Source organism: Carassius carassius, chromosome 38 (assembly GCF_963082965.1).
Source record: "Carassius carassius chromosome 38, fCarCar2.1, whole genome shotgun sequence".
NCBI classification, from domain to species: Eukaryota; Metazoa; Chordata; class Actinopteri; order Cypriniformes; family Cyprinidae; genus Carassius; species Carassius carassius.
Genome location: NC_081792.1, coordinates 13266181 through 13293765, shown reverse-complemented (window position 1 = coordinate 13293765; position 27585 = coordinate 13266181). Strand labels below are relative to the sequence as shown.

General features: G+C 37.3%; 1 protein-coding gene across 1 annotated transcript; it reads left to right on the top strand.

Annotated features, from left to right (window-relative positions):
* Positions 1-711: 711 nt before the first annotated feature.
* LOC132119379 (lymphocyte antigen 75-like) lies at positions 712-26181 on the top strand. Its single transcript, XM_059529257.1, has 35 exons — positions 712-1031; positions 2813-3181; positions 4592-4765; positions 5495-5656; positions 6786-6902; positions 8144-8278; positions 8370-8567; positions 9246-9403; positions 9516-9623; positions 9771-9859; positions 10026-10195; positions 10418-10626; positions 10726-10868; positions 10951-11032; positions 11186-11257; positions 12172-12289; positions 12590-12625; positions 12740-12909; positions 14448-14515; positions 14651-14727; positions 15383-15519; positions 15608-15716; positions 15854-16017; positions 16402-16531; positions 16620-16840; positions 17589-17751; positions 17855-18013; positions 18227-18349; positions 21931-22117; positions 22634-22859; positions 22959-23142; positions 23235-23393; positions 23768-23890; positions 24060-24236; positions 25528-26181. The coding sequence occupies exons 1-35, from the start codon at positions 947-949 to the stop codon at positions 25698-25700; spliced, it is 5175 nt and encodes a 1724-aa protein (XP_059385240.1). The 5' UTR covers positions 712-946; the 3' UTR covers positions 25701-26181.
* The last annotated feature ends 1404 nt before the right edge of the window (positions 26182-27585 follow it).

Genomic DNA, 27585 nt, shown 5'->3' with positions numbered 1-27585 from the left:
GTACCTTCTATTTTAAAGGGTTATTACATTAGTCAAGACAAATGTAAACACATGTAAACCCAATCTGCTGTACCATGATAAAAAGTTGAAATTAAGAGTTTTGAGGACTATATGTAAAATTGTTATTTTGAGGAATTTGCTCCCAACAGTAAACAACACAATAAAGTCCAACGGTCTCATACACACAAAAAATGCAATACTGCCTAATTTACATAATAGTGCTACTATTGTTTTTTTTAAATAATAATAATAATAATAATAAAAACGAGCTGTACAGAATTGGGGGATACAAGCATTCAATAATAACAAATAAATAATAATCAATAATAATACATTCAATTAAATAATAAAATAGTTTAATATTAATTATTTTAAACCTCTCTTTACTGACTCTCCACACTAAAAAAAAAAAAAAATGTCACGATCAACTGCATTACATTCTAGTGCGTGGTGTTCTGGGGTATGCTTGATGCTTGTTCTGATAGGCCCTGGTTTAATAAAAATACAGTTTATAAAGGGCTATGCTGTTTACCGCTTGTAATCTTAGGTATGCTGAAATGATGTTTAAATGTAACGCATGCGCAGTTCCACCAATTGCACCGCTGCGCATGCGCATTAACCGAAGGTAGCCCATTCTGATGGATATGGTGCATAGGTATGGTGCATAGACAGGCATAGACATCATATGATGTCTATGTAGACAGGTATGGTGTTCCGTCAGAACAGTGGCTTTGCGTTATGACGTCTTTACAGCTGGCCAACCACAGCCCGTCTATGCAGCACTAAACAGAAACAGAAAGGTTTCACTGATGAGGAAAACGTCATAATCGAGGGGGATTTTCTGCCGTTTACAGCGTGAGAGTACAAACCCGGGCTGTACAAGCAGATTTAACCTAGTCTGAAGATACATGACTGCAGTCAGGAGGTGTTGTTTACATCTCTGATCATGGATTGGAGTACACAGCAGATGTTTTACACCATAATATTCCTACTGTCCGGATTAGGAGGTTGCGTATCAGCTGTAAACAACGGTAAGTGTGCCAAACTCACTAAAATTCATAGTGTACTAAGTTATCTACAAAAAATCAGATGAGCCCTGAATATGAACCTGAACACGTTTAATAACGTTAAGCCTTTTTCAATTAGAAAACCGTTATAAAGCGCTTAACATGTACTAATATTAACAAACCAAACTCTAAACATTATACTAATAAAGCATACTATCTATTAAAAAAATCAGATGATCCCTGAATATGAATGCAATAACACATTAAGCCTTATGATGGGTTTTATGGGAGGAAAAGGCTTAACGTGTTATTAAACGCGTTGAATTCATATTCAGGGATCATCTGATTTTTTTTAGATAGTATACTTTATTAGTATGATGTTTAGTGAGTTTGGTCTGTTAATATCACTGTATTAGTAGGCTACGTTAAACCACGTTAAGCGTTTTTCACGTTAAGCGTTGGAATGTCCCTTTTATGTTCTGTATACTGATATATAACCTCTGTTACGTCAGACTAACTGCTTTTAATAGAGTTAATATCGAACCATTCAGAAATGTAAAACGTTAAAAGACTAAAATGACTCAAGTCCTGCCAGTTTGATGGGGAAAGCGATATTATCTTTAGTAAGTGGAAGCAGGTTGTTTGCGTGGGTTATATAATGTCTGCGTGCTGCTGTGAAACATTTAATACATCTCAAACATGGAGCCTTAGCAGTTTACAAGTGTGAGTTTGTGGGTCTGGACCTGTTTTTATACAGTCTATGGTCTGGACAGGTTCACATGATGTCTTGTTCCTCATGGCCAGTGTTTGGAAATCAATAGACATAGTTAAAAAAAAAAAAAAAAACCCGGAACTGAAATAATAACCTGCTCCATTGCCTCGGTGTAGATCACTGGCTCATATCCACCTCCTGCTAAACAAACACCTCCTCATATTTCAGTCAGATCTGTGTGTGTGTGGATGTGTGTGAAAGAGAGACATGGGCCATGCATTACACCATTTTTGACAATTAGGATTCAAATGATAAAACATATCCTTATCTGCATTATATGCATCTGCAATATTTACTGTATTATTATTTCATTAATGTTAAATGTTGTATTGTAAGCCAGCCGTCTTGTAAATCCACATTTTATACACACACACACACATGTATATATATAGAGAGAGAGTGCATAAATCATTAGTGTGTGGTTAAATACACACTTGTTTACTATGTTTCATATTAACAAACAAACACAAAACTTCGGAGAAATGTGGATGTGTTTGTATTGTTGGGGCTGCAGTGAGGGCCAGCCTTTGTTTTCTGCCTGTTGCTCTAATCAACAAAGTGCAAAGAAGACACTATTATGACACAACTTTGACACCGTATCAGACGTTGTGGAAAATAACTTCACTTTGGCAAGAGAGAAATACCAGTTATTAATCCAGTGTTGATTTAAATGCACTCATAGGCTGCTGCTTCAACAAAAACACACTGCTGTATAAACAAAGATTGCTCGAGACATTCTGCACATCTACACAAGCTGATATATCTTTTTGAAGCAAGCGTGTGGTTAAAAATTTGCATACCTCATGTGGTCCCCGAAATGTCTTGGTAAAAGGGCATCTAAGGTTATTTGGATCTAAATTATCTTTGTTGATTTAGTTAAAACAGTTATCAGAAGCACTTTGAATTAAACTTATAACAATTTTTGGTTTAGCACATTTTGAGTCGGTTACTCTCCACTCTCATCTTCTCGCAGATAACCATCTCATGCAGGATGTAACCGCATCAAATAACAATCTGTCTTATATTTATGCAGGAAATGGCACGTTTACTATCCAGCACAATAGCAATGGGAAGTGCCTCCTGGTCCAGGATGGAGTCTTGAAGTTGGGAGCCTGTTCGTCAGTGCCAGCCGTTTTGTGGAAGTGGGGTTCAGCCCACAGGCTGTTTAACATGCAGTCGTCCACGTGTCTGGGTCTTGAGGTGCACTCCAAAATGTTGACCATGTTCAGCTGCGACTCCGCTGCATTCCTGCACTGGAAGTGCCACGAGGATATCATCTACACCGAATACCAAATGAAACTCAGCGTCGGGACTAATGACTCTGTCACTGCCAAGATCGACGGACAGGACACTTGGAAAAGAGGAGGGAGCTCGGATAACATCTGTCAGCAGCCGTATCGAAGTAGGACACTGTCACTTTTGTACATTAATTGTTTAGAGGCGCTGTAGGCAAATGGATCGCACTCTGGGCTGGTGGCTGAATGGTTATAGGGTCAAACACCAGAAGAGGTGATGCATTAACCATGGTTCACTGGAGAAAGGTTGTTCTAGGGTTATTGTCCTCATAATAAGTCTCTTTAGATAAAAGTTTACGCCTGTTGCTCATAAAAGTATTTTCTTGACCTAGCGAGCTCTAATCTGATTGGCTGACCCTACACAATTCTGGGAGTGAATGTTTTTAATAGAATATATATATATTATTTCTGCAAAAATATGAAGTCACTACACTGGTACTTGAAGTAGGCGCATTTTTCACACATTTCTGTGTTCGTTGTCGTGTGGTTTAGTTTGTGTTGCATAGGCTTGCACCAAATGCAGGGGGGTTGATTTGCTGTGGTTGTTCGGATCACCCAGTTCTTCCGCTTTCCGCTGATCTGCCCTGCAGGAGGAGCCTTGAGTTTCGCTCAAACAACCGCTGTTGTTTCATGTGACTGTAGAAATACATAAATGGAGTTTATGGGAAACTCCACCTGCTCATGGTTAATAAAAGAACGATTGCTTCATATCTGGCAGGAAACGACTTGTTTTCTGTCTTTCTTTAGTTTCATTTCTTTAGAAACATTAGTTTATCTGTGAATTTGCACATTCTCAGGTGGTAAACATTGTAAACATTGTTTGGGAATATTTATTTATTTATTTTGGTCACATGGGCCAAATTCTCACAGCTGCAGAATGTGGTTGTCATTTCTGATCAGCCTTTTTGTTTTGACCTTTTAATACGTTCCCGTTTTTAGCTTAAATATTCCAAAGCTCAGAAGTTATCATTCATAACTTTTTTTTAAAGCATTTTGCTCGCCAATGCTGAATACTGGAAAAAAAACCTTACAAATTTGATATATTTTTACAATTGACAGTAATTTTTATTCCGTTTTAATTTTCTGTAACATTCTGTCTTTAGTCACTTTCTTTTAACGTGTAAATGAAGTGATGTGTAGCCAAGTATAGTGTCCCAGACTCTTTTATCCAAAGCGACTTACTGTGCCTTCCTATGAATTTTTTTTACCTAACATGTGTTCCCTGGGAATCAAACCAACAACCTTTTGAACTACTAATGCAATGCTCTACCACTGAGCCACAGGAACTACACACACACACACACATAGTAGACATACATGAGCATGAGCTTAGCTACGGATCTGGTTATCTTTACTCTAGAACTAAATTCGCCCCATGTGAGGAACATTTGATTTTATTTATGATTCATTTGTTCCATTGAGGATGTGTCAGACGGGAGATTTTGTCAGATATTTTTATTTCTTTTTTTTTGTCAGATTAGCTACATAAACCCACATTCTCTTCCTGTTTATCTCAGGGATGCACACAAGCGGGGGGAATTCCAATGGGGTGCCCTGTGAGTTCCCCTTTTTCCACAATGGGACCTGGCACCACAACTGTCTGCCTGGCACTGAAGACAAGACGCTGGACTGGTGCTCCACCACAGCAAACTATGATCAAGAGAACAAGTGGGGGAATTGTCTGAAGTATGGTAAGGTTCACATCCCTCTGCAGCTACTGGGGTTTTTCCAGAGAGCAGCTGGAAAGTACATGTGACTTATATACAAAATTAAACTTTTGGATGCCGTTTTATCCAATAGTAACTACAGTAACAATGTTAATTTCCTAATTAAAGCCAATGTATGCAGAAAACAAATGTATTTATTAATTTATCCACAGTGTCTTTTTATTAAGAAAGAAAGAAATTCAGTAACTTTCAATTAAAAAATACTACTTCAAATAAATCTAAAATACTTCATTTATTTTTCAAGAAATAAGAGTTGGGGTATTGTAAAAATCTATTTCCGTGGTATTACAAAAATGTATGTTGGTGGTGAGCGTGTCACAGATATTGTCTGTGTCACATCTGCGGAGCACGTTTTAGTCAAATATTTCCCTACAAACAAACCAGCCTGACCTGCTTAACCTTCTAGGCTTTTACAGTAACTATGTTGGTTTAAGATGCCCTTTTTGTACTATTCTGTTCTTGCAAAGCCATTTTAACTGTTACCCCTGGTTATTGCACAACTTTGTTTGTTGCAAATTCCTTTAATATGACTTCTTATACTTCCTGAAGAAACATGGAAAAGATTGCAACAATTTAAAGCTCAGAGACAGAATAAAGGAATCGCATGTCTGAAGTGGGGCAGGAGACAAACAGATGGAGGTCTGTATAATTAAAGAATTGTAACTAACCCCCTGTCTGTTTTCATTTATTTAGTGGAGGGATGTTCTTCTTCTTTATGGAATGAAAGCCCAGTGAAAGGACGCTGCTATCAGGTCTTTTCCATGGCGGTGGTGACCTGGCATGAGGCACGGGATGCCTGTCTGAGTCAAGGAGGAGATTTGCTCAGCCTGTCTAGCCCTCAAGAGCTTGAGTTCTGTAAGAATAATTTCTCATTTTCACTACTTTGTTATGATTTTTATCCATCTCTATAGCTGACCCCCTAATCTGCAGCTAAAATATTCTGCTCAAAAGGGTCACTTAGATTTTTTTTTTAAAGATATCTCTTATGCTCAGCAAGGCTGCTTTTTTATGTATCAAAAATACAGTAAAAATAGTGAAATATTTAAATTGAAACAAATTTTTAAAATATAATTTAAAGTGTAACTTATTCCTGTGATGGTAAAACTGCCATTGCTCTAGTCTTCAGTGTCACATGATCCTTCAGGAATCATTCTAATATACTGATTTGGTGCTCAGGAAACATTACTTATTAATACCAGTGTTGAAAACAGTCATGCTGCTTAATATAATATTTATAGATTTTAATAATAATTTGTGTTTTGAATTTGTATTGAGAATATTTTTTTTTAAAACAAGCTATGCATCTCCATCTATAATATCTCATAATTATCAATATGGATGCTGAAATGTTTTTGAAATACCAATAGGATATGTTCAGGGCCTCTGTTTGTCTGACCAATGGCAGCTGGTGGGAGTGTGAGAGAAACCTGTTTGAAAACACTCATTATTTTTGCTGCAGAATTACACATTTCGGCTTTAATTCACATGGATTTCGCAGCTAAAGCCTGGCATTCACAACACAACTTTTAATATCTGAACAGATTTTAAAGAAACTGGGCAACATACACTTGCCAACTTTGTAATCGGCACAAAAGAAAAACTGGTCATCATACAGTAATATACTATGGTATACTACTGAGGATCACACTTTAGCAGATTTTAAAGTTCTTCTGATCAGAGTGTACTCACACAGAAAATTGTTGCTAGGAGACACAAGTCAAATGAAAACAACATGTGTTCTAAAAACAGCTCAAAATATTAAACATCTTTGAAATCTTCTGACTGGATCAAAGTCGGAGGCGAAAAAATCAGACACTACAATGTAATTTTCTACAAAACCTGTAATCTCAAATCTGCAGCTTTTGGCAATTACAGTCGAGTTCTCCAGACTGTAAATCGAGGCAAAAATCATGTAGTGTATTCCAGCCTTAAGTTTTTATTTTTCCTTCATTTAATATTCATTATTTATCTCCTTCCCCTGCAGTTAGAAATAAGAAAGACTTGCCAAGTAAGCTGTGGATCGGCTTGAACCATCTGGACTGGATGCAGGGCTGGCAGTGGTCAGATGGATCAGCTTTATCTTTCGCCCCTTGGGAAACAGGTGATTTCAACCGGACCGTGTATTATAAAGAATCTTATAGTAGATTATTGTTTGTATGTTTATGTTTTAAAGCAATGGTTCATCCCAAAGAGAAAATTCGGTCATTTACGCAACCAAATGTTCTGGAAGAGACCTGACAATCAATCAAATGTTTTTCTTTTGAAACATATTCACTTTACATCCTATACAACGTGACAGTGATTTAGGTTTAGCAAATCTGGGAAGACCAGTTCTCTTATCCTCAGATCTTTTATGTTCTCTGCTGTTCAGCCACTGACTACAACATTTCTGTCGCTGTTAATGTGGCAGCTTGTGAATGGGCGTACAAGCTTAGTTGTTTTGCTAGAATAACAAACTGATGACATGAATGGCATCTTTATGCAGTAGAAACAGGCAGAATCTGTGTGTGTGATGGCAGCTTTGTCTCTGACTGACAGTTAGCTGTGTCGATGTGGGCGGTTTGTGTGTGGTGTCAATGAATTGAACTGTGTCAATAAACGCTTATGCAAATGATTTGCATTCAATGTTGGAGAAGTTAATCCAAGACCGTAATCTTGAGCTTTTTTTTTTAGATTGTAATGGCATCGGTAGTTACTTTATCTGAACAGCAACCATGTTAATTGTCACTTTACTGTTTTTTAAAACTTAAATAAACCCATTGTCGAATTCATATGAGATCAACAATAAAATAATAGTTGCTAAATTGTCCTTTCAGTTCTCAGAGAGGTTAAAATTTGTTTTAGATCTCAAGGAATGACGTACATTTCACTGAGATTATTGTGGCCCCCAGAATATATCAAAATGCATTTCAATTTGGACATGCATAGAAGTGGTGCATTTAAGTCTTTGTATGAATGAACAGCATTTTATTGTATTTTGAATAAAAATACAATGGAATAAAAGCATTTATGATGCCATTTATGCATTTCTGAAATCATAATATCAATCTTTTAATACCCAATTATGTGCTAATTCCAGTGCATTCACGTTTATTTATTGTACAGTCTCCCTCCTAAACTAATAAATAAAGAAATACATTTTAATAAAAAAGTTTTTGGATATGAAATCAAGGTTTTAAACTAAAAATACTTTTGAAAACCTGAATGTAACGCAAATGTCCGCCAAACGATAAATTTGATCAGATTCCAGAAAAAGTATGAGTGAAAATGTCTGATTAGAATTATTACCGAAACTGTTTGCATAAAGTGTTACATTTTTGTGTCATGTGGCATGTTTGTTAGGCATGCCAATCAGATCCCTTTTGTCGGACGAGGACTGTGGGGTTCTGAAGGAGCCGCTGCGTTTCGGCGCAGAGACGTGTGAACATCGGCTTCCATTCATCTGCATGAAGAGTGACAAAGGCAGTGAGAGTCCAGGTCAGATACTGCCCACTTGTTTTATTTTCCTTCTTTTTCCTCACTTTGACAACACACTCTCTCTTTATCTCTTTATCTCTCCTTTCAGCAGTCAGGGAGGTATATAAGCCCACGGCGTGTGAAGATGGTTGGATTGGGTGGAAAGGATTTTGTTATAAACTCGAAAGTGGAACAGAGACAAAACTGTCATTTCATGAAGCTCAGAATATATGTAATATGGCTCACTCTCACCTTGCCAGCATCCACAGTTTAGAGGATGTTGAAATGCTACACACATATTTTCACTCAGGTAAACACACAGTGCACACAGATATAAACAACACATAAAATATTCCACTAGATCATCCATTAAAATGATCGTGATTAATGTTAATCTCTAAATTATGTTGTTTTTTTATGTTGTTAGCATGACAAAGCAAAGAAGAAAACAAAATAATGAAAACAAGTAAATAAATAAGTATACAAATAAAAAAATAAAAAAATAAATATATAAACAAGATAAGTAAATGTAAATAAATAAATAAGAAAAAATAATATTTGTAATATTATAGCTGTATTGCTCCTCTATAATATATACACTAAGGTTATATTTGAATCTTAATTTGGCTTTCTATAATTTAAGGCCTTAAAGGTCTTAAATCAGAGCAGACAGTATTAAATGAATAAAATATGGCATTAAAATGTTGCATGTATTTTTAGTATTTTTGTTTTCCAATACAAAAATCTAAACGTTCTTAAATCAAGATAGATTTACTTTGAGATATTGAGAAATTAAGTTATTTATTGACAAATTAATGCTCAAAACAAAAAAAAAATATCTGTCAGTGGGGTTTATGTATTATACATTGTATATATAGTATATATTAATTATACAGTATATAATATTATACATTTTTATGTATGTATGTGTATGTGTTATACATTTGTACTGAGTTTATATGTTTATATGTCTTTTTATATGTGACAGATCTGAAAGCAGAAGTATGGATTGGTCTTTCGGGCAATGGAACCACCTCAGTTTATAACTGGGCCGATAATGTACCAGTGTCTTTTACATACTGGGCCAGAGCTCAACCTCCACCTCTTCTACCAAATACCATCCACTGCGTGTACTATGCAGGAGAGGTGTGTGTGTGTGTGTGTTTTACATCATGTCAGATTTTAATTGAGCAATAACACAACAAGAGTGCTCTTCTGAATTTTATCACAGCTCTAATTTCTCTATGCACGTTTGCAGCATCATACATGGTCTGTGTCTGACTGTGACAAGCTGAGGGCTTACATCTGTATGAAGAATGGGACTGTGAATGAGAGCGCCTCAGAGGAAGGCTGCCCTCCAGAGGGGGTGAGTGACCATCACTGACACCACTGAACATTTCACTGGAGCTCCATGGAAGTACATTAGATCATGTTTGTGCTTCATATTGTTGTTATTACCATCCAATTAGATTCCACATGGGATAAGCAGAGATCTATCTTTTCTCCTCTCTAGAACTGGAAGAGGCATGGCGGCGCTTGCTATAAAGTGGACAGAGAGCTGGTGTCATATAAAAACAGCTGCCACATCAGCATTAATAACAGGTAACTGTTTACACCATTCATTTTTGTAACTGACTTTTAAAAAAGTACACTAAATCTTGATTTAAAAAGAAAAAAGATTTTGTTCAAGTTTTATTGATAATAATAGTGAGCCATTAATAGAACTAATCTAGACTAGTAACATGAAGATATGTAATCCTCTCTCTAGATTTGAGCAGGCCTTCATTAACAGTCTTCTGAAAGAGCTTATCAGTACTGAGGTGTTGTACTTCTGGACGGGGATACAGGACACTAAAGGCTCCAGGGAGTACCTGTGGATTGGTCAGGATGGGACATCAGTCCCGGTCACCTATACTAACTGGAAATTGCTAGAACCCGGTAAAGCACATCATGGGATCAACTGTGGCTGTTCACTATCCTAATACATTTCTCAATTAGACAACTGCAGACTTAAAAGTGTTTTTTTTTTCTGGATTATTCTGTATATTTTTCAATGGAAAACCAATACTGATTACTGGGAGGGAAAACAGTATCCTAACTTTTTAAATCCCATCATTTAAAAGATTTTGCATTGAGTTTGAATGTGAATATGTGTTTCAGCGTTCCCTGGGGGCTGTGTAGTGATGTCTACTGGGAATCCTTTGGGCCAGTGGGTTGTGAAGAACTGCACTCTGTTCAAAGCTGGCAATATCTGTAAGAAACCTATTAAATCAATGATCCAACCCACCCCGGATCCAATTGTGCCAAATCCCAATGCTTCCTGTGCACCCGGATGGGTCTCGATGGAAGGCCTACTATACTGTTACAAGGTGTGTTGAGGTGGTGTTCGTCTAAAACAGAAGTTGAGTCTAGATAATGAAGACCTTTCTAGTTGTATCTAATGGACATCTGTTTAAATGTGTCTGCAGGTGTTTCACGGGGAGCGTTTGACTAGGAAGCGCTCATGGGACGAGGCAGAGCGTTTCTGTCAGGCACTAGGGGGTCATTTGCCCAGCTTCACTGAGGCTAGAGATATGCAAGTGTTAGATTCCATCCTGAGAGACTTTATCAGGTACATATCATTATCATATACACAAAACCAAGTGCTGTAAAATGCATTAAGTGATATTTGTGCTGTTCGTTTCCCTTTACAGCGATGATCGTTTTTTCTGGGTGGGACTTAATCGCCGAAATCCAAATAACTACAACAACTGGGAATGGAGTGACGGGCGCCCGGTGAGTCACTGACATCTGAGGTTTTCTGAACAAAATAAACACATATTTGCATTATGATCGGGGCCATCATTTGCTCCTCTTACTTGATTGAGTAAAGCTAATGTGTGAAATGTGTAGGAGTTGTCGTCATTTGTTTCTGTTGCTTGGTAACAGGTCTCCATGATGATCTTTCCTGATGAATTCAATGAAGATGATGCCTATGACAGGGATTGCGTTGCGTTTAAGGTGAAGTCAACATGACCCCCAGAACATTACAGTTGCATTACATGACACCTGAACTCGAATGACATCTGCATTATTGTGCAATATTATCTCAATAAAAACATCACATGAAATGACACATGCTATTTTGGCTGGACTGGTTTAGTACAAAAAAAAAAAAAGTTACAAACTTTACTCACTTCACTGTTAGATAGCTGAACATATTTCTGCTTGATATTTAAATATTTATATGATTTAAAGTGCCCCATTATGCTATTTGAAAGCTTCATAGGTTTAATAGGTTTTGGGAGTCCACAACAACAGGTTCACATGCATGCAAGGTCAAAAAAACACTTGCATTTTCTTATAATATGTATTTAAATTTCTCAACGACTCTCAAGCGGTCAGTTTAAAGATTCATCTTTCCAAACCCCTCCTGTGCATGAAGCTACTCTGATCTGCTTGGTTCTGATGACCAAGTCTGTTGTGATTGGTTTACTGCATACAAAGCATGTCTGGAAATGAACACCTATCACCAGTACTGAAACACAGCTTATCAATAATACATCCTATTATAATAATAATAATAGTTCTCCACTCAAAATAATGAATCAGTGGGGAAAAAGTTGTTAGTGAACCAGACACACAGCTTGGTAACAATAATGGCATATGAGTTAGCCGAACACAGACAAAGAGTTGAGCAATTCAGAGTTGACTCTTTCTTTTGAGAGACAATAACTGTGTTTATGATGCACTTTCAGCTATACAGCTGAATTTTTATTTATTTGTCATTGAGCATTGCTTTAAAACACTCAAATAAGAATAAATTTCATTTAAACAACCTAATACTGAGAAATAAAGATTAGATCGATAGATTGTCATCAAACAGTATTATATACATATCAGTGTTTTTGTGTGTGTGTGTGTTGTTTCATCAGAATTTGAAAAGAAAGCCGTTTTTCCACCTCCTGTTTCAAAAAGCTCCTCCAGAGACTTTTTATTCCAGCACCTTTCACTGCGATGCCAAACTTGAATGGGTGTGTCAGATACCACGAGGTAAACAACACCCAACACTTTTTTTACAACCACTTCCTGGCAAGGTTTTCACAGTTGTTAATACTTATTTATATAGATTCTATATTTACTTGGCAAACAACAAATTAGTGGAAGTTGAATTTGAAGAGTTTATTCCCCTTCACTGTATTTGTATGCACTGCAAAAGAGTGATAAGTACAGTATGTTAAGAATTTCACCTTTTATGTACCATGGAAAAATAACAGAATGCAGGTTTGGAGCCATATGAGCCCAGCTAACATGCTAATATGCTGATTTCATGGTCTTTGTATATTTCTCTAGGTCACACACCAAAAACACCAGAGTGGTACAACCCAGGTAGAGCATTTATTTCTAATATTTCTAAATATTTCTTATTTTCTAAGTGTCCAAATACAGTATGGAATACTTGTGTTGAAATCAGTGACGTGTTTTGTGTTTCACTGCTAACAGATGGGCACCATAGCACATCAGTGTTTATAGATGGCCAGGAGTTCTGGTTTGTGACAGAGCCAATGTTGTCCTTTGAGGAGGCTGGCTTGTACTGCAGCAGCAACAGCAGCAAACTCGCCTCACCCAACACCCCTGGTGCCACACAAAGCCTACAGAAAGAACTGCTTAAGGTACTAGATGTTCTTGAGGGGCAGATGTTTGGGGAGGTCAGATTCTTTAAATGAAAGTCTGCACCTCCACTGAAGGTCAAAACAGAATGCTGGTGATGTCTGTAGCTTAGTAAATGAATAAAACATAAGTAAATCATAAAAAGCTGATTTATTCATGCATAGACGGTGCAGAATGCTACCCTAAAAAAATATTAAGAATTTCCTTTGAATCGATCATTGCTAATTAAAATTTAATTTGAATATAATTAAAAGTAATTCGCTCAACTTTTTAAATTATTTCAATTCACTTCAAATTTATTTGTTTAGCGCTTTTCTATGGAATTACATTTGGTTGAATAATTATGAACGAAACTTTATAAAACTGAACGTAACTTTTTCAGAAAGTATCAAAACTATGCCATTACAAAAGAAGAAAAACACAATGAAAATGAAATAAAATGAACTCAGTCGCACAAATTTAACAGGCTCTTCAAATATGCTTCATTCTTTGTTAATGTTTTTCAAGGATTCGTTTTTGCTAATCGTGGATTCTGAATTCATTGCCACAGATTTCGCTGTGAGCCTGTTAAATTTGTGCACCTGAGTTCATTTTTTTCATTTTCATTGTGTTTTTCTTCTTTTGTAATGGCATGTTTTTAATAGTTTCAGAAAAAGTTACATTCAGTTTTATAAAGTTTCATTCATTATTATTGAACCAAATGTAATTCCATACTTTTCACAATGCACATTGTTTCAAAGCAGCTTTACAGGAAATGCATGTGTCTATATTACATTGATCTGTTGTCAGAAGTGAATGTGTCCAAGTAATGTTCATTTCAAGGTAATAGAATCATACAGGTAGCCAATATGAATTCATTTCAGGCAGAAGCTCATTAAAGCTATTATTACAAGTGTGATCATAATGATTACAGTATAGAGAAAATTTGACATCTGTGCATATTGATTCAAGTTGATGTAAAAAAAAATGGAAAGAACAGAATGACTGGCACTGTTTATCAATTTAAAGAATCCTTGCTGAATAAAGTGTTAGATTTTACTTTTAAAAACCTTACTGACCTCAACCCCCTTTTTTGAACTGTAGTAAATATGTATTCAGTTTTTGAATGATAAAACCTATCCTTAATTAACTGAGTACTGATAAAGCAGATGTATATGAACCAGGCTGTCTGCAAATGTACTGTCTCTTTTATTTATTAAAATAAATAGCATTGCAATAATATAATAATGATTTGTTAATCATAAATACAAAGCTGAAACTGAGCATGCCGTTTTATCTGATGCACATGGAAGTCTGTGGATGCATTATTATTATTATTGCCAAATTGAAAATTGCTTCTTCTTTTTTTCCCTACAATTTTTAAACCAATTACTTGTTTCTTTTTTTAAATGTTCTGCTGGCAGTATTATATGAAACAACACCCATGCACATAAATGGACATTGTTTGATTCAAAATGAAGTGGAGATCTGCTGGGTAATGGATGATATTAATATGAGTCTCAAATCATCCAGTAATTAACCTATTTTTAATGATCCGTAGCATTCGCAACAACAGATTGTAAAGTGGTGGGCAGACATACGTCACCCTGATCCTCGTTTTCACTTTAGGTTAGTTCTGCTTTTTCATACCTCATCCAAACCTCATCAAGAAGCAATATTAATGACACAAACGTCTCTTTTGTTTATCATTTATTAGTGTGTGTGTGTGTGTGTGTGTGTGTGTGTGTGCGTGTGTGTTTGCAGGCTCCGCTCCATGCATCCCTATTATTCAGCATTTCTGGGCAGGTGCCCCTCTATCACTCCTTTCTGGTTTGAACCCGGTAAGAGAGTCTCATTGTGATTCCTACAGTAACTCTGACAGAGTTTGTTTCGGAGCAGCTTGTCATGTCTTTAGCTTGAAGATGTTTCATGACTCATTCGGATGGCTTTCTTAGTTGTAGCACAATAGAAATTCCTGTGAATGTTTTCATTGTGAATGTGAAAGACCCATGAATCACCTCAGGAACAGAGTGCAAACATTAAATAAAAAAAAAAAAATTCACTAGCTGAGCAAAGTGTCAGTATAATTTCTAAGAGACTTTTAGAGAGTTTATGATGTTGCCTCAGAAAAACGAACAATTTTCTTCCATTTGCAAGGGCATGATGCTTATAAGATTTTTGTAGTTCGTGCCATTTACACTAATTTCTACTGTAATATCAGAATTGGTGTTTGCTGCTTTAAACATTTTTCAAATTTGCACATCACTTTTAATACAAATTTTATTCATGTATTTATCTTTTTAAGTTATAAGATCTGTTTTGTACAAGAAACAAGAATATAGCATTTTTAAAGCATTTATAATAGGGGATAGCAAAGACATGTATTTGAAAAAAAAAGAAATAACTTGTTGGAAAAAGGGCCCTCTGAATTGACCGCAACAACTATGATTGATGAAGCTAATCGGATGATCCTCTTGAATCTTTTCTTCTATGTAGATTTCAACAACAACTGTAATGAAAGACAGCCGTTTGTGTGCGAGACCCTGAACATCACTTCTGCGGAGAAAGGAACCCCAAAACCGCACCCACCCGGCACCAAGTGTGGGGAAAATTCACATCAGTTCAGAGACAAGGTCTGTCATGCACACACAGCTAGTCACAGCCCTTGAACTTTGAACACGTGTTTTTTGTTAATGACATCATTGTTTATTTGTCTTGTAGTGCTACAAGGTTTTATATGAAACACCTTTCTTAAGCTTTAAAAAAGCCAGTGAGCTTTGCGCGACACTGAAAGGAACGATGCTCACTATATCTGACCAAGTTGAACAGGGTGTGTTTGATTAATAATCTATTAAAATCCACCGAGAACACATTTTAATGTAAAACATATTTATTCATGCTTTTAGTACTCTTATTGAATCTCCTTTTCTCTTATTTCTCTGTCCTGTGCATTGTTCCTCCATTTAGATTTCATCACTACACTTTTACCGGGGTTACCCGGACAGCCTCAGAAAGTCTGGATTGGCCTCAAGATGTATTCTCATGGCATGGAGTGGGTGGACAACATGCCACTTGAATATCTGAACTTCAATCCTCTCCTGCAAGGCCAGACACGACACATATTCATCAATGCAAGTGTCCAGCTGCTTTAAAAGTCTAGAAAGTACTATAAATGACCACAACGATCTAGAGATCTGGTCCAGTGCACTGTAAATCAGAATCTGGGTTATTTTCAGCAGCATTTGTGGCATTGTGTTCCTCACATGTTTACAATAACTTAGAAACAGCAACACAAAAACACACTAGTTTGCCCAAAAATGAGAACTCTGCAATTATTCAGCCCTTAGGAATTATTACTCTTATTCGATAAGTATACATGATTTGCATTAGAGTAATAAGTTACATTTTTAAAAAATATATAGCATTATCATCTCCCATGCGGCATAACTTGAGTTCAATGGCCATAGAGTAATCATAATACACTTAATCTGAGGGTTTCTATTTTTGCATTGCAGTCGTTTGAACAGGAAGTGATGGAGCTCTGTGCCTACATGTATAATAATGCTCATTCTGACATGATTGGCACCTGGGACTACAGCTCTTGCTCCGACCGTCAGAATCTCAGCATCTGCCAGCATTATGCAGGTTCGAGCCGCCAGCGATCATCTCAATCATCTGTATGTTATATGTAGTATTGTTCTTTGGATTAACACACATCTGACATATTCCCCAGATAAACCAGAGGTACCTGATCATAAGGATAATTTCACGGCTAATAATCATACATTTAAGGTGATACAGCAAGACAATTTAACATGGGCAGAGGCTCATTGGTTATGCCAGAACTACAGTATGAGCTTAGTCAGCATACCTGATGCATATGTGCAAGCATTGCTCACAGTTGAAGTTTCTCGAAGACAACAACCCCTTTGGATTGGACTCTTCAGTGAAGACGTGAGTGAAGATCACATGCTGCATACTTTCTAATCACTTACATACACTTCCGTTTAAAAGTTGGGGGTCTGTAACATTTTTTAAGGTTTTTAAAAGAAGTCTCTTATGCTTACCAAGGCCGCATTTACAGTATTTGAAGCCGTAATAGAGTCAAATATTATTACAATTGAAAATCATTGTTTTCGGTCTGAATATATTATAAAATTTAATTTATTCATGTGATATCAAAGCTGAATTTTCAGCAACCATTACTCCTGTCTACATTTAAAATGTACAGCTCTTTTAAGAAACAACCAGCCCTTAAATATGTACTTTCCAAGGAAAATACTGTAGCGAAAGAAAAACAGTGTTTGGCAAGCAAGCCAGACAAATATCATGTGTTTAAGTGAACTGCAAAAGGAAAATGGATTAGTAAAAAATGAGTAATAATAATAAGGACATAGAATGTTACACTTATACTACTATTCAAAAGTTTTACATTTCTGGTAAGACTGCTTTAATTTGATCAATTAAATAATAAAATCAGGAATATTCTGAAATATTATTACAGTCTAAAATAACTTTTCTATTTTAATATACTGTACAAAAAAATAATAATTAAAAAAATAATAGTAAATGTAATTTTTCAGAATTATTTGATGAATAGAAAGTTATATAAACTTACAAATGTTAGTGTATTACTTACTAAAACAGTTCAATGTCATTACCATTCCTGATGATAATTATTATTATTGTTATTGTAATCAAGGAAGGGGAGCACTTCTACTGGACAGACCACAGCCACGCTAAGTTCAGCCGCTGGACCTCTGAACCCACCAAAGGGTCCTGTGTGTATCTGGACACTGACGGTTTCTGGAAGGCAACTGTGTTTACTGAAGAGCTTTCCGGAGCGATCTGCCACACCCCACACTGTGAGGATTCAGTTCATAGATGCTAACCGCTACCTGTGCTTTTCAGTATATACTTTCATATGTTTTGCTTAAAAATGCATTTTTTTTTATACACATATAATAGATAAGACCATCACACCAGAAGGAGATTCGGTCAAATGTCATCACAAAAGCAATGGACAGAACTGGATCCTCTTTAAGGACAACTGCTACACGTTACTGCTGGGGGCCTCCAGGTGGGGCAACGACAAAATCAATGAACAGCCGAACTGCAAGACTCTTGGTATGGATGGATCGTATCTGGGACCTTTAAAATACTGGACAGCCATGATACTTTTTCTGCTCTGTTTTCAATGTTTCAATTCTATGGTCGAAGATGTTGTATAAAAGCCTATGTTTAACGACTTCTAAGACAGAACAAGATTAAGCATTAAAAGGTGAAAACTGGATTTAGCTGCACATGGCCATTTAAGGTAATCTTATCTGTGTGTTTTAGCTGGGTCTGGAGAAATCCTGACTATCCGTGATGAGGAAGAGAATGATTTCATCAGACAGCAGTTGCAGCCATTCAAAAACTTGGTGACGTTTGTGTGGCTGGGAATGAACAAAAGCAAGACAGGTAAGATGATCACTTCCCAAAGTGCACTCTTGTGAGTTTTGTAGTCTTAAAGGGGTCATATGATGCGATTTCTGTTTTTCCTTTCTCTTTGGAGTGTTACAAGCTCTTGGTGCATGAAGAAGACCTGTAAACTTGCAAAGACTAAAGTCTCAAATCCAAAGAGATACTCTTTATCAAAGTTAAGACTCTGCCACGCCCCCTAAAACATCTCATTCAAACAGCCCCCATGTCTACGTCACTGTGTGGGAATATTTGCATAATGCCGGCCAAATGTTCGCACAAAGAAAGAAGGCGTGGTTTCAGTAACCACAGTTAGTGTTGAAGCAGTCATGTCAGAGAGATGCTGTGTGTATTTAGACAAAAGCAGAAACACTTTATTTGGCCTTCCGAAAGTAGATACATTTAGGAATCTTTAAGATTACTTACAACAGAACAGCAACACATTTTATGGACGACCGTTTCATAAACCTAGGGGAGGAGGTCATTCTGACCTTGCTACGACAATCTGGCACTTCTGAATCAGCTACTGGAAGTATGTTGCGTTATTAGTTTAAGCATTTGCTATTGACTGTTCATATGAGTTTTGTGTGTGTGTGTGAGTGAGAGAGAGACGGTCACACAGTGTAGTCAGCGGTCTTAACCGTCCGAGGCTTGTGTACTGCAAACACATACGAGCTTCATCACTGTCTGTCACATCACTCTCTACCCACGCTGCGATTCTGAAAAATACACGGACAAGGTGTCCCGGCAATTGTTCCCGGGTTGCTAGATTTTGCCGCTTTCACACTGCCAGTGATTACCCGGAATATGTGATTGTGTCTTCACACACAACCCGTAAAGGTCCCATAATGACACGTGACATTGGGATCCGACGTGTACTGTACAAGTCGAAAACAGTTTACAGTTTGCTAATTTTTACGTTGCGAATGTTGATCTTGTCACGTTCGGTGTTATGGAAAACACAGGAGAGAGAACCAATTGCGAGTACGTCTTTAATAAAGGGAAATCCAAAGAGAATACACAGTCCAGGCAGGGTCAAAACCGGTAAATCCAAACATAACATAAACAAGGCAAGGCAAGGCAAGGCAAGGCATTGACGGACATGAATTAACATTTAACATTAAACAAGGACTCCGTGACTAAGACTCAGACAGACCAGGTATAAATACACAAAAGGATGATGGGGAAACAGGAGACAGGTGGGGAACAATCAATTAACTAAACAAGGAGGAAGGTGACCAAATAAGGAGACAGGAAGTGATAAATGATAAACACTGTGGGAACTGAGGACACCTAGTGGAAACCCAGGGAACACAACCCAGACACTGTGACAGTACCCCCTTACTAAGGAGCGGCTCCCAGACGCTCCAAGACAGACACAAAACAGAGACCAGGAGGGAGGCGGACAGGTGGAGGCTCAGGGGGAGGGACGGAGGGCCAGACTAACAGAAAGGAACAGGGACCGACATTAACACAAAAACAAAAGGAAAAAAAAAAAACAACATGAAGCCCCCCAGGGCGGAGCAGAAGACCACCATGTCCGTGTGGTCAGAGCGGAAGCCCCCCATGGTGAGTCGGTGACACCTTGTCTGGAGACTCAGGCGTTGAGTCGGCCATGTTGTGCTGTGGCTCCAAGCTGGCGGCCATCTTGTACTGTGGCGCTGGGCTGGCGGCCATCTTGTGCTGTGGCGCTGGGCTGGCGGCCATCTTGTGCTGTGGCGCTGGGCTGGCGGCCATCTTGTGCTGTGGCGCTGGGCTGGCGGCCATCTTGTGCTGTGGCGCTGGGCTGGCGGCCATCTTGTGCTGAGGCGCTGGCTCAGCAGCCCTGACGTTGACCGTCTTGGGAATCTCTAGAATCTTGGACAGCGTAGCGAAATAATCCAAGAATGAGTCAGCGGCCTTCTTGGGCGTTGGCGCTGAGCTGGCGGCCATCTTGCACCGTGGCGCTGGACTCGTGGCAATCATGGGCAGTGGTGCCACCGTGGCGGACGTGCGCTTCCTCTCCCCTCTCCGTCCGCCATGGTGAGACGGTGGCTCTGATCCATCCCACACGAGACCCGGGTCGAAGGGAGGCCATGGTTGAGAGTGATGCTGGGTCTCCTCTCGACCACTCCCTCCTCGGCGACCTCCCCTGGTCCCCCGGAAAACCACCAGGCGAGTTCCCTCAAAACCGTCTCTCTCCCGCTCTATGGCTGGGGATGAGACATAGGCAGACATACCGCTGGTTCTTACTGAGACGGAGTCCTTCTGTCACGATCGGTGTTACGGAAAACACAGGAGAGAGAACCAATTGCGAGTACGTCTTTAATAAGGGGTAATCCGAAGAGAATACACAGTCCAGGCATGAGTCGTAACCAAAAACATCCATCCAAACATAAACCAAACGAAGACAAGGCAAGGGCAAGAACTGACGGACATGAATTAATATTCAACATTAAACAAGGACTCCGTGACTAAGACTCAGACAGACCAGGTATAAATACACAAAAGGATGATGGGGAAACAGGAGACAGGTGGGGAACAATCAATTAACTAAACAAGGAGGAAGGTGACCAAATAAGGAGACAGGAAGTGATAAATGATAAACACTGTGGGAACTGAGGACACCTAGTGGAAACCCAGGGAACACAACCCAGACACTGTGACAGATCTGCCTTCAAAACACCTGGTAAAAGAGTCGCATGATAACGTGCGCCATCATTTCGACACACACTTTCTGTTCAGGCATTTGTTCACACAGAGCTCGTTCCGGGACTGAACCCGGCAATGTTACTAGGTCCCCAACCCGGGATCAATCCCAGAATCAATCCCGGGGCGTGTTTGTGTTCACACGGAAGGCGATCTGGCAATGTTCAGGCAATTTTCCGAGACCAAAGTGCATTGTGAAGGGGGCTTTTCAGACTTGAACTGATGGTAAAACTAAGGACAGTATTAACTGTCTTTACATTTATTTTGAAAGATGAAGCTCGCAATTATGGAAAGGGGCGTTACATTTCCGACGAGTGCTTGCGGTATTCGGCCAATCACAATGCACTGGCTCAGATGGCCAATCAGAGCAGACTGTGCTTGTCAGAAGGAGGGACTTTTTTAGAAAACTAATTGTTTGAGAGAGGGGGGCATAGAGGACCTAAGTACAATAATGTACAATATTTGAAAAATTTGTTTTTTGAACATTAAATCATTTCAACATATTCTGTTACACCAAATAATGATCTTTAAAAAAGCATCATATGTTCCCTTTAAAATGCCAATTATCAGACCAAACATCAACAATTTTAATACCAAATGACAATTAATTTGGATGTTTCCAAGTTCAAGCTAATACACTACATGACTTGTAAAATATGAAAAAAAAACATTTATGATCTGACTCTAATACACTATGCAATTTTCTGTGAAATATGTAAACTCCAACTCACCGAAATCTGCAGATTGGCTCTGACTTTCAATTACCAGCGTCAGCTTCTTAAGGCTGAAAACTGGAGCAAAAATCAAGCTGTGTATTTCAGCCTTTATGTGGAAAGATTAAGACAGTATCAACCAGCGGTTCATTTTTGCCCTGTATGATGTGTTTGGTTTAGATGAGCAGCTGAAGTGGCTAGATGGCACCAATGTGCAGTTCTCGAACTGGAAAAACGGTCAAAGACCAAACATCACAGAGCCCTTCGTGGTTGGCCTCAACTTATTCGGAGAGTGGGAAATGATAACAATTCAACGTTATTTCAAATCCTTCAGACAGCAGAGTATTGTGGTGTGCAAGAGTTTCAGCTTGCTTTTATATATATATATATATATATATATAATTTTTTTTTTTTACCAAAATGTTTTTATTTAGCCTTAAACTGTAAAATGAGTAATTGATACGACATGATAGACGTTTGTAATTACATTAGTTATTAATGTGTGTAATTACATTAGTAATAACATTACATTAGTAAGCTGTAATCTAATTCTATAACTTATTTTCTTTTTTATCATTATTATGCATGTTGTTCTTATGACCTGAAATGAATTAAAATGCAACTACTAATGAAAAGGCAAATATTGTATATAGTTTATTTATTATAAAATGTATTTGTCAAGATATTTGTATCTTTGAGGGTATGTGCTTCTAAACTATTTTTATTTATGCTTAAACTTTTGATGTACAGATTTAAAATGTACAGTTGTTTTAATATGTACTGGCCCAGGAAAATGCATTTGGAATGAAAACTGACGAACCAGACAAATGCCCTGTGCCCTTTAACTGCAAAAAAACTAAAAACTTGCAAAAATATATTTTACAGGTCCCCAAGAGGAGTTCATGAAGGGTGTGGTTGACGTTGATACTCCGGATGGCATAAGTTACCGTCGGGTGGCCAAGAGAATGGACTGGTATCAGGCTCTGCAAGAGTGTGGCAGCAACGGAGGAAATCTCGCCAGCATTCCTGACAAAACCACTAACGACAACATGGCACTGATCGCCAAAAGAGACGGCTTTTCACTGTGGATCGGCCTCTCCAAACAAGATGTACACAATTTTGTGTGATGATAGTAATAATGAACAGAAATGAAAAGCAGTAAGCTCAAACTGTTGCATTGTTATTTAATGTGTCGGATGTTTCTCTAGGTAAGCGGATGGCCATTTGAGTGGTCAGATGGGAGTGCGGTAAAATTCACACCAGATGGATTTGTCAATGACGGCCATGATACCGAGGAGAAGTGTGTGTTTGTGGACTCCAAAGGCACCTGGACAGCCATCAGCTGTCACGCAGCTCTAGAAGGGGCCATCTGTTACAACCACATCAATGAGAGTAAGACCAGCTCGCAATGAAGCAACACAACAGCTGTTCTGAAAAGACCAGACCCAAACTGGTTCTCTTCAATTGTATTTTATTTTTTCCAGAAACTAGTGCACATCTCTCTTCTCGGTCCAGCAGCAGTTGTCCCAAGAATGATGATCACTTTTCGTGGGTCCTGTTTAAAGATCACTGTTATGCTTTCAGCATGTACAACTACTCTGTCATTAACATGGAGAACGGCAAGAACATGTGTCAGAATCTGGGTGAGTGTACATGGCCTGTAGTGCTGTCTTGCAAGTTCCACCTTGGATCGCATCCAATTTAGAGGTTAGATAGGAAGAAATAATACACGTGCAGCCAACCACAAATTGTTTTGCTTTACATGTCACTTAGGGGCATATTTGAAATTCACGTTACCATGATAATAGAATACTAGCACAAAACATTGTCATTTTTGGGCAATAAGCATCAGATGGTGAGTGATGCAATTTTAGTGGCATTTTACATAGTTACTGTATTTCATTTCTAAACTGTTCTTGGACCAGTTTCTCGACTCCAAACCCAAACTGTGTAAACCATCCCAAAACAACCTGAAAGTGTTTAACAACATCTTGTATTTCTCCCGTGTTACTGGCAGATCCATCCTCCAAGCTGTTAACCATCAAGAGTAAAGAGGAGAATGATTTTGTCTCTGACTACGTGAACAAGAACCCTTCCATCACAAGCCGAGTGTGGCTGGCGCTCGACGTTAACGGCAAAGGTGGAATAATGATTCGATCTGCCTTCGATCACACTATTTCCTCTTTTAAGTTGAAGTTGAAGAGTTGTGTGATGTATGGCAGCACGGATCTTTAAATTACACAGAGTAAAAATGCAAATGTTTACAAATGACAGGAGACTTATTTCAGTTCTGTAAATCTCTGCACAAGGTAAGCCCACAGGTTGGAATGACGGCAGCAAACTGGACTTCTCAAGCTGGGATGCGAAATCAAGGCGATCTGAGGACATGTCGCAGGTCTGCGCTGTCATGGTGTCCAGCACCGGCACCTGGACTTACACAAGCTGCTCGAATAGTCGCAGCCGAATCGTCTGCAAAGCACCTGCCAGTGAGTCCCCAGCATTCCTTACCTTGAAAACGTTAATTGATAATAATGTGAAATAAATACAAGATTTCAGTAATAGGTAACACTTTACAACAAGGTTCCATTAATGATAGTTAATGTATTAGCTAACATGAACAAAAACTGAACAAATACAGTATTTCTTAATCTTTGTTAATGTTAGCTAATGAAAACACACTCGTTCATTGTTAGCTCATGTTAATTCACAGAGCATCAAATAATGTTAACAAGCACAATTTTTTATTTTATTAATGCATTACTAAATGTTGAAATTAACATTAATTAAGATTTATAAATGCTGTAAAGTAAAGTGTTACCAAGTAATATATAAATATGTATATATGTGTATGTATATAAACACACAATAGTATGCAAAAAAATAAAGTATAAAATATAATAATAAACAGTTATTAAAGTAATTATATTTTAATTTAGTAAATACGTTTTGCAATTAAATGAAAAGTTACAGAATTTTTCTAATGCACAAAATATATAATGGATATTATATATATCATTTTATTATCAAATTATTTTGTAAATATTGAAATATGTTTATAAAAAGTTATAGAATTTTCTGTATTCAAACCTTATTATTAAACCACCACCACACAATGTGCCACAGCTGCCCTAAACTAACAATATTGGTGATAACCAAAGTAATTTTTTTATGTTTCTGTAATAGCTGATCCACCAGTATGTGTGAGCACTTTAGTCACAGTAGTGTTTCTAATGCTAAAATATAATTATTGTTGTTATTAATGAATTTTCAAATGTATTGCTTTTCAAGAAAGGCAGAAAATAGTATTTTGTTTATTTATTATTTTTTTATTCAGATTCCCAATTACAGTCAATAACGATAGACTGTGGAAAAGTACACATAAAACAAAGCCAGCAAGGAAACAAGCGGTTATCAAGGCCATACTAAATATTATTACGTGTGAATAAACACTGTTTATTTGTTTCTGTTTGTTAGTTGCATAATCAATAACAATAGACAATAACATTTTAGTTTTAAACAAGTTTTTGACCGATTTCTAAAATATTTGTTTTCTCTTTATTATGACAGGTGGTCTAATGAATGTGTTAAGCACTGTATATATAATACTTCTATTTTTATATTTATATCAAATATCATGCATATTACAATATATCATATTTTAGATTTTTATATATGTGATATTTTATTATTAATATACATTCTTGGAAATGAGCAAACAGATCTATGATTTTGCAAATGTAACATTATGGTATAATATGTTGCGTATTGCATGTGCAGATCTAGGCAGCCCCGTGGCTTTGGCCTTCTTCATCATTATCTTGATCTGCATCATCGTGATGGTCTCCTTCATCTTGTACAAGAAAAACAAGCATCGCTTCCATTCGTCTGTACGTTACCAGCGCAACTTTGATGACACAGACAGTGCGAGTATGATCAATGATGAAGAATAACGGCTCTGCTGGATGAACTCGAATGAAACTGTAGCCATAATGTGCCTTTTACTCGAAACACTCCTCTGTGCCATCAGCAGAAACTCCTGCTTCAGTGGGTCAAACTAAAGTTATTTATTGCTTTTCACCACGGTCGTTTTGACCGTTTGTGGGAAATAAAATAGGAGTGAAATAATTTCAAGGCTTTTGATGTTTAAATTATAATGTCTTAAATGTTTGTGTATATTTTGATCGGAGGACTGCAGGTACTTACAGTACTACAAAGATTTGACTGTGTTACTTTGGCTTCTCTTTGGATCAGGGGTTTTCTCTTCTTGAGCAGCACTGAATATTAACCTACGCATAGGGCTGGGACGCTTTTAAGAATGAACGTTTTTGGCGTTTTCCCTCTTTTCTTTTTGAAGATGTGATTTTAACAGAGTGTTGACGATCCCGAAACTGTATTATTTCAGTTTAATAATTTTTTTTTCTTTTTTGATTTCTTAATGCCACACTTTGAAATTTTAATAGATTTATTATCCAGGAGGCAATAGAGCATTCCTTTCAAAGTTGCCAAAATGGGGCTTTTCCTCAGTGTTTTATTTTCCTGTTTATGTATCATTTACTTCTCCTGGCATAATGGCATCGTTTGCCTTCATTACAGTAATATCCAACAGCTTGCTGTAACATGGTAAACGACATGCATTGAGTGCTGCATTAGATGGTAATGTTAAGATGATCGTGGATATCTATGCAGTCAAATGCTTAATTCGCTCAAACTACTGAGAGCTGATGCACTTTATTGAGCTGTTTGAATCGAAGCACAAATTACACAATTTTAGTTAAGGATTTAGTACATGCTTTGTAAATATTGTATTTTTTTTTCTTGCTGCAGTTGATTGTTTGTTTGTTTGTTTTTTCAATCTGCACCAAAGATGCGAAGGTAATATATTGCAAACCCCCAAAAAATTCTCAAAAGACAAAAAAAAAAATGGTTTTCTTTTCTTTTTTCTCATAATCTTTTGTTTTCGTTTTCTTTGATTTGATTACATATCAGCTGTCCTCTGTTTTGACATCAAATGCTCAATAAAACAATTTATGTTTTCTAATACTATATGTCCTTGCTGTGTGTTGATGAATATTTATTATTTTTTTTAAAAGAAAAAAAGCTAGTTAGTCCATGTGATGTTTTTATTTTATTTTTGTATTTTTACTTATTTTATTTTACATCCATGAGTTGTTTTTATTTTATTTTATTTAAATAATTTATTAAATACATTTTACACATTAAATATCCCATTTATGCATCGTTTCATTTATTTGATTAGTTTTATTTATAAGATTCATTTATCCATGAAATGTATTTTCTCTTTTATATTTGTCCCCTGACTTTTCCTGTTCTTGCTCTACATCTGCAGGGCCTGGTTTGACACAGTATTGATTAGTTAATGACTTCAGCAGCAGTACTGTAACTACAGGGTGTCAATTACACTCTCTCTCTCTCTCTATCTCCTGTTAAAAATAGATGTTGGCAACTGTAGGTCAGGGAAGGGAGAGTAGATGAAAACCCTAAAAAGGGCTCCCAAGATGCCGACTTCAGCATCCTTTTTGAAGTCACTTTTACTTAAAAGAATGATTCAAAAATGCTTGCCTTGACATCAACCCAAGGTTTTTTCAAATATTTACAAACTGAGGCATCTTTCAAAATTGTGCCGAATCCCAAAGTTGCCATCGTTGTACAAAATGTGTTTCTCTCTTTTGGAAGTTAGTGAGAACTTAAACAAGGCTACAGATTCCCAACGCTGATCCCTCTGAGCTTGTGGTTTCAGATAAAATCCAATTTGACTCTATTTGTATGTCTCAAGAGTCATGAAATAAAAAAAAAAAAGGAACATTTTCCCCTGTT

Excerpts from the sequence above, each read along its gene's own strand:
- LOC132119379 (XM_059529257.1), top strand. The coding sequence starts at position 947 with ATGGATTGGAGTACACAGCAGATGTTTTACACCATAATATTCCTACTG. Across the intron at positions 9,624-9,770 it reads AAGGCTGCCCTCCAGAGGGG|AACTGGAAGAGGCATGGCGG; the intron begins GTGAGTGACCAT and ends TCTCCTCTCTAG. Across the intron at positions 24,237-25,527 it reads CGTCTGCAAAGCACCTGCCA|ATCTAGGCAGCCCCGTGGCT; the intron begins GTGAGTCCCCAG and ends TTGCATGTGCAG.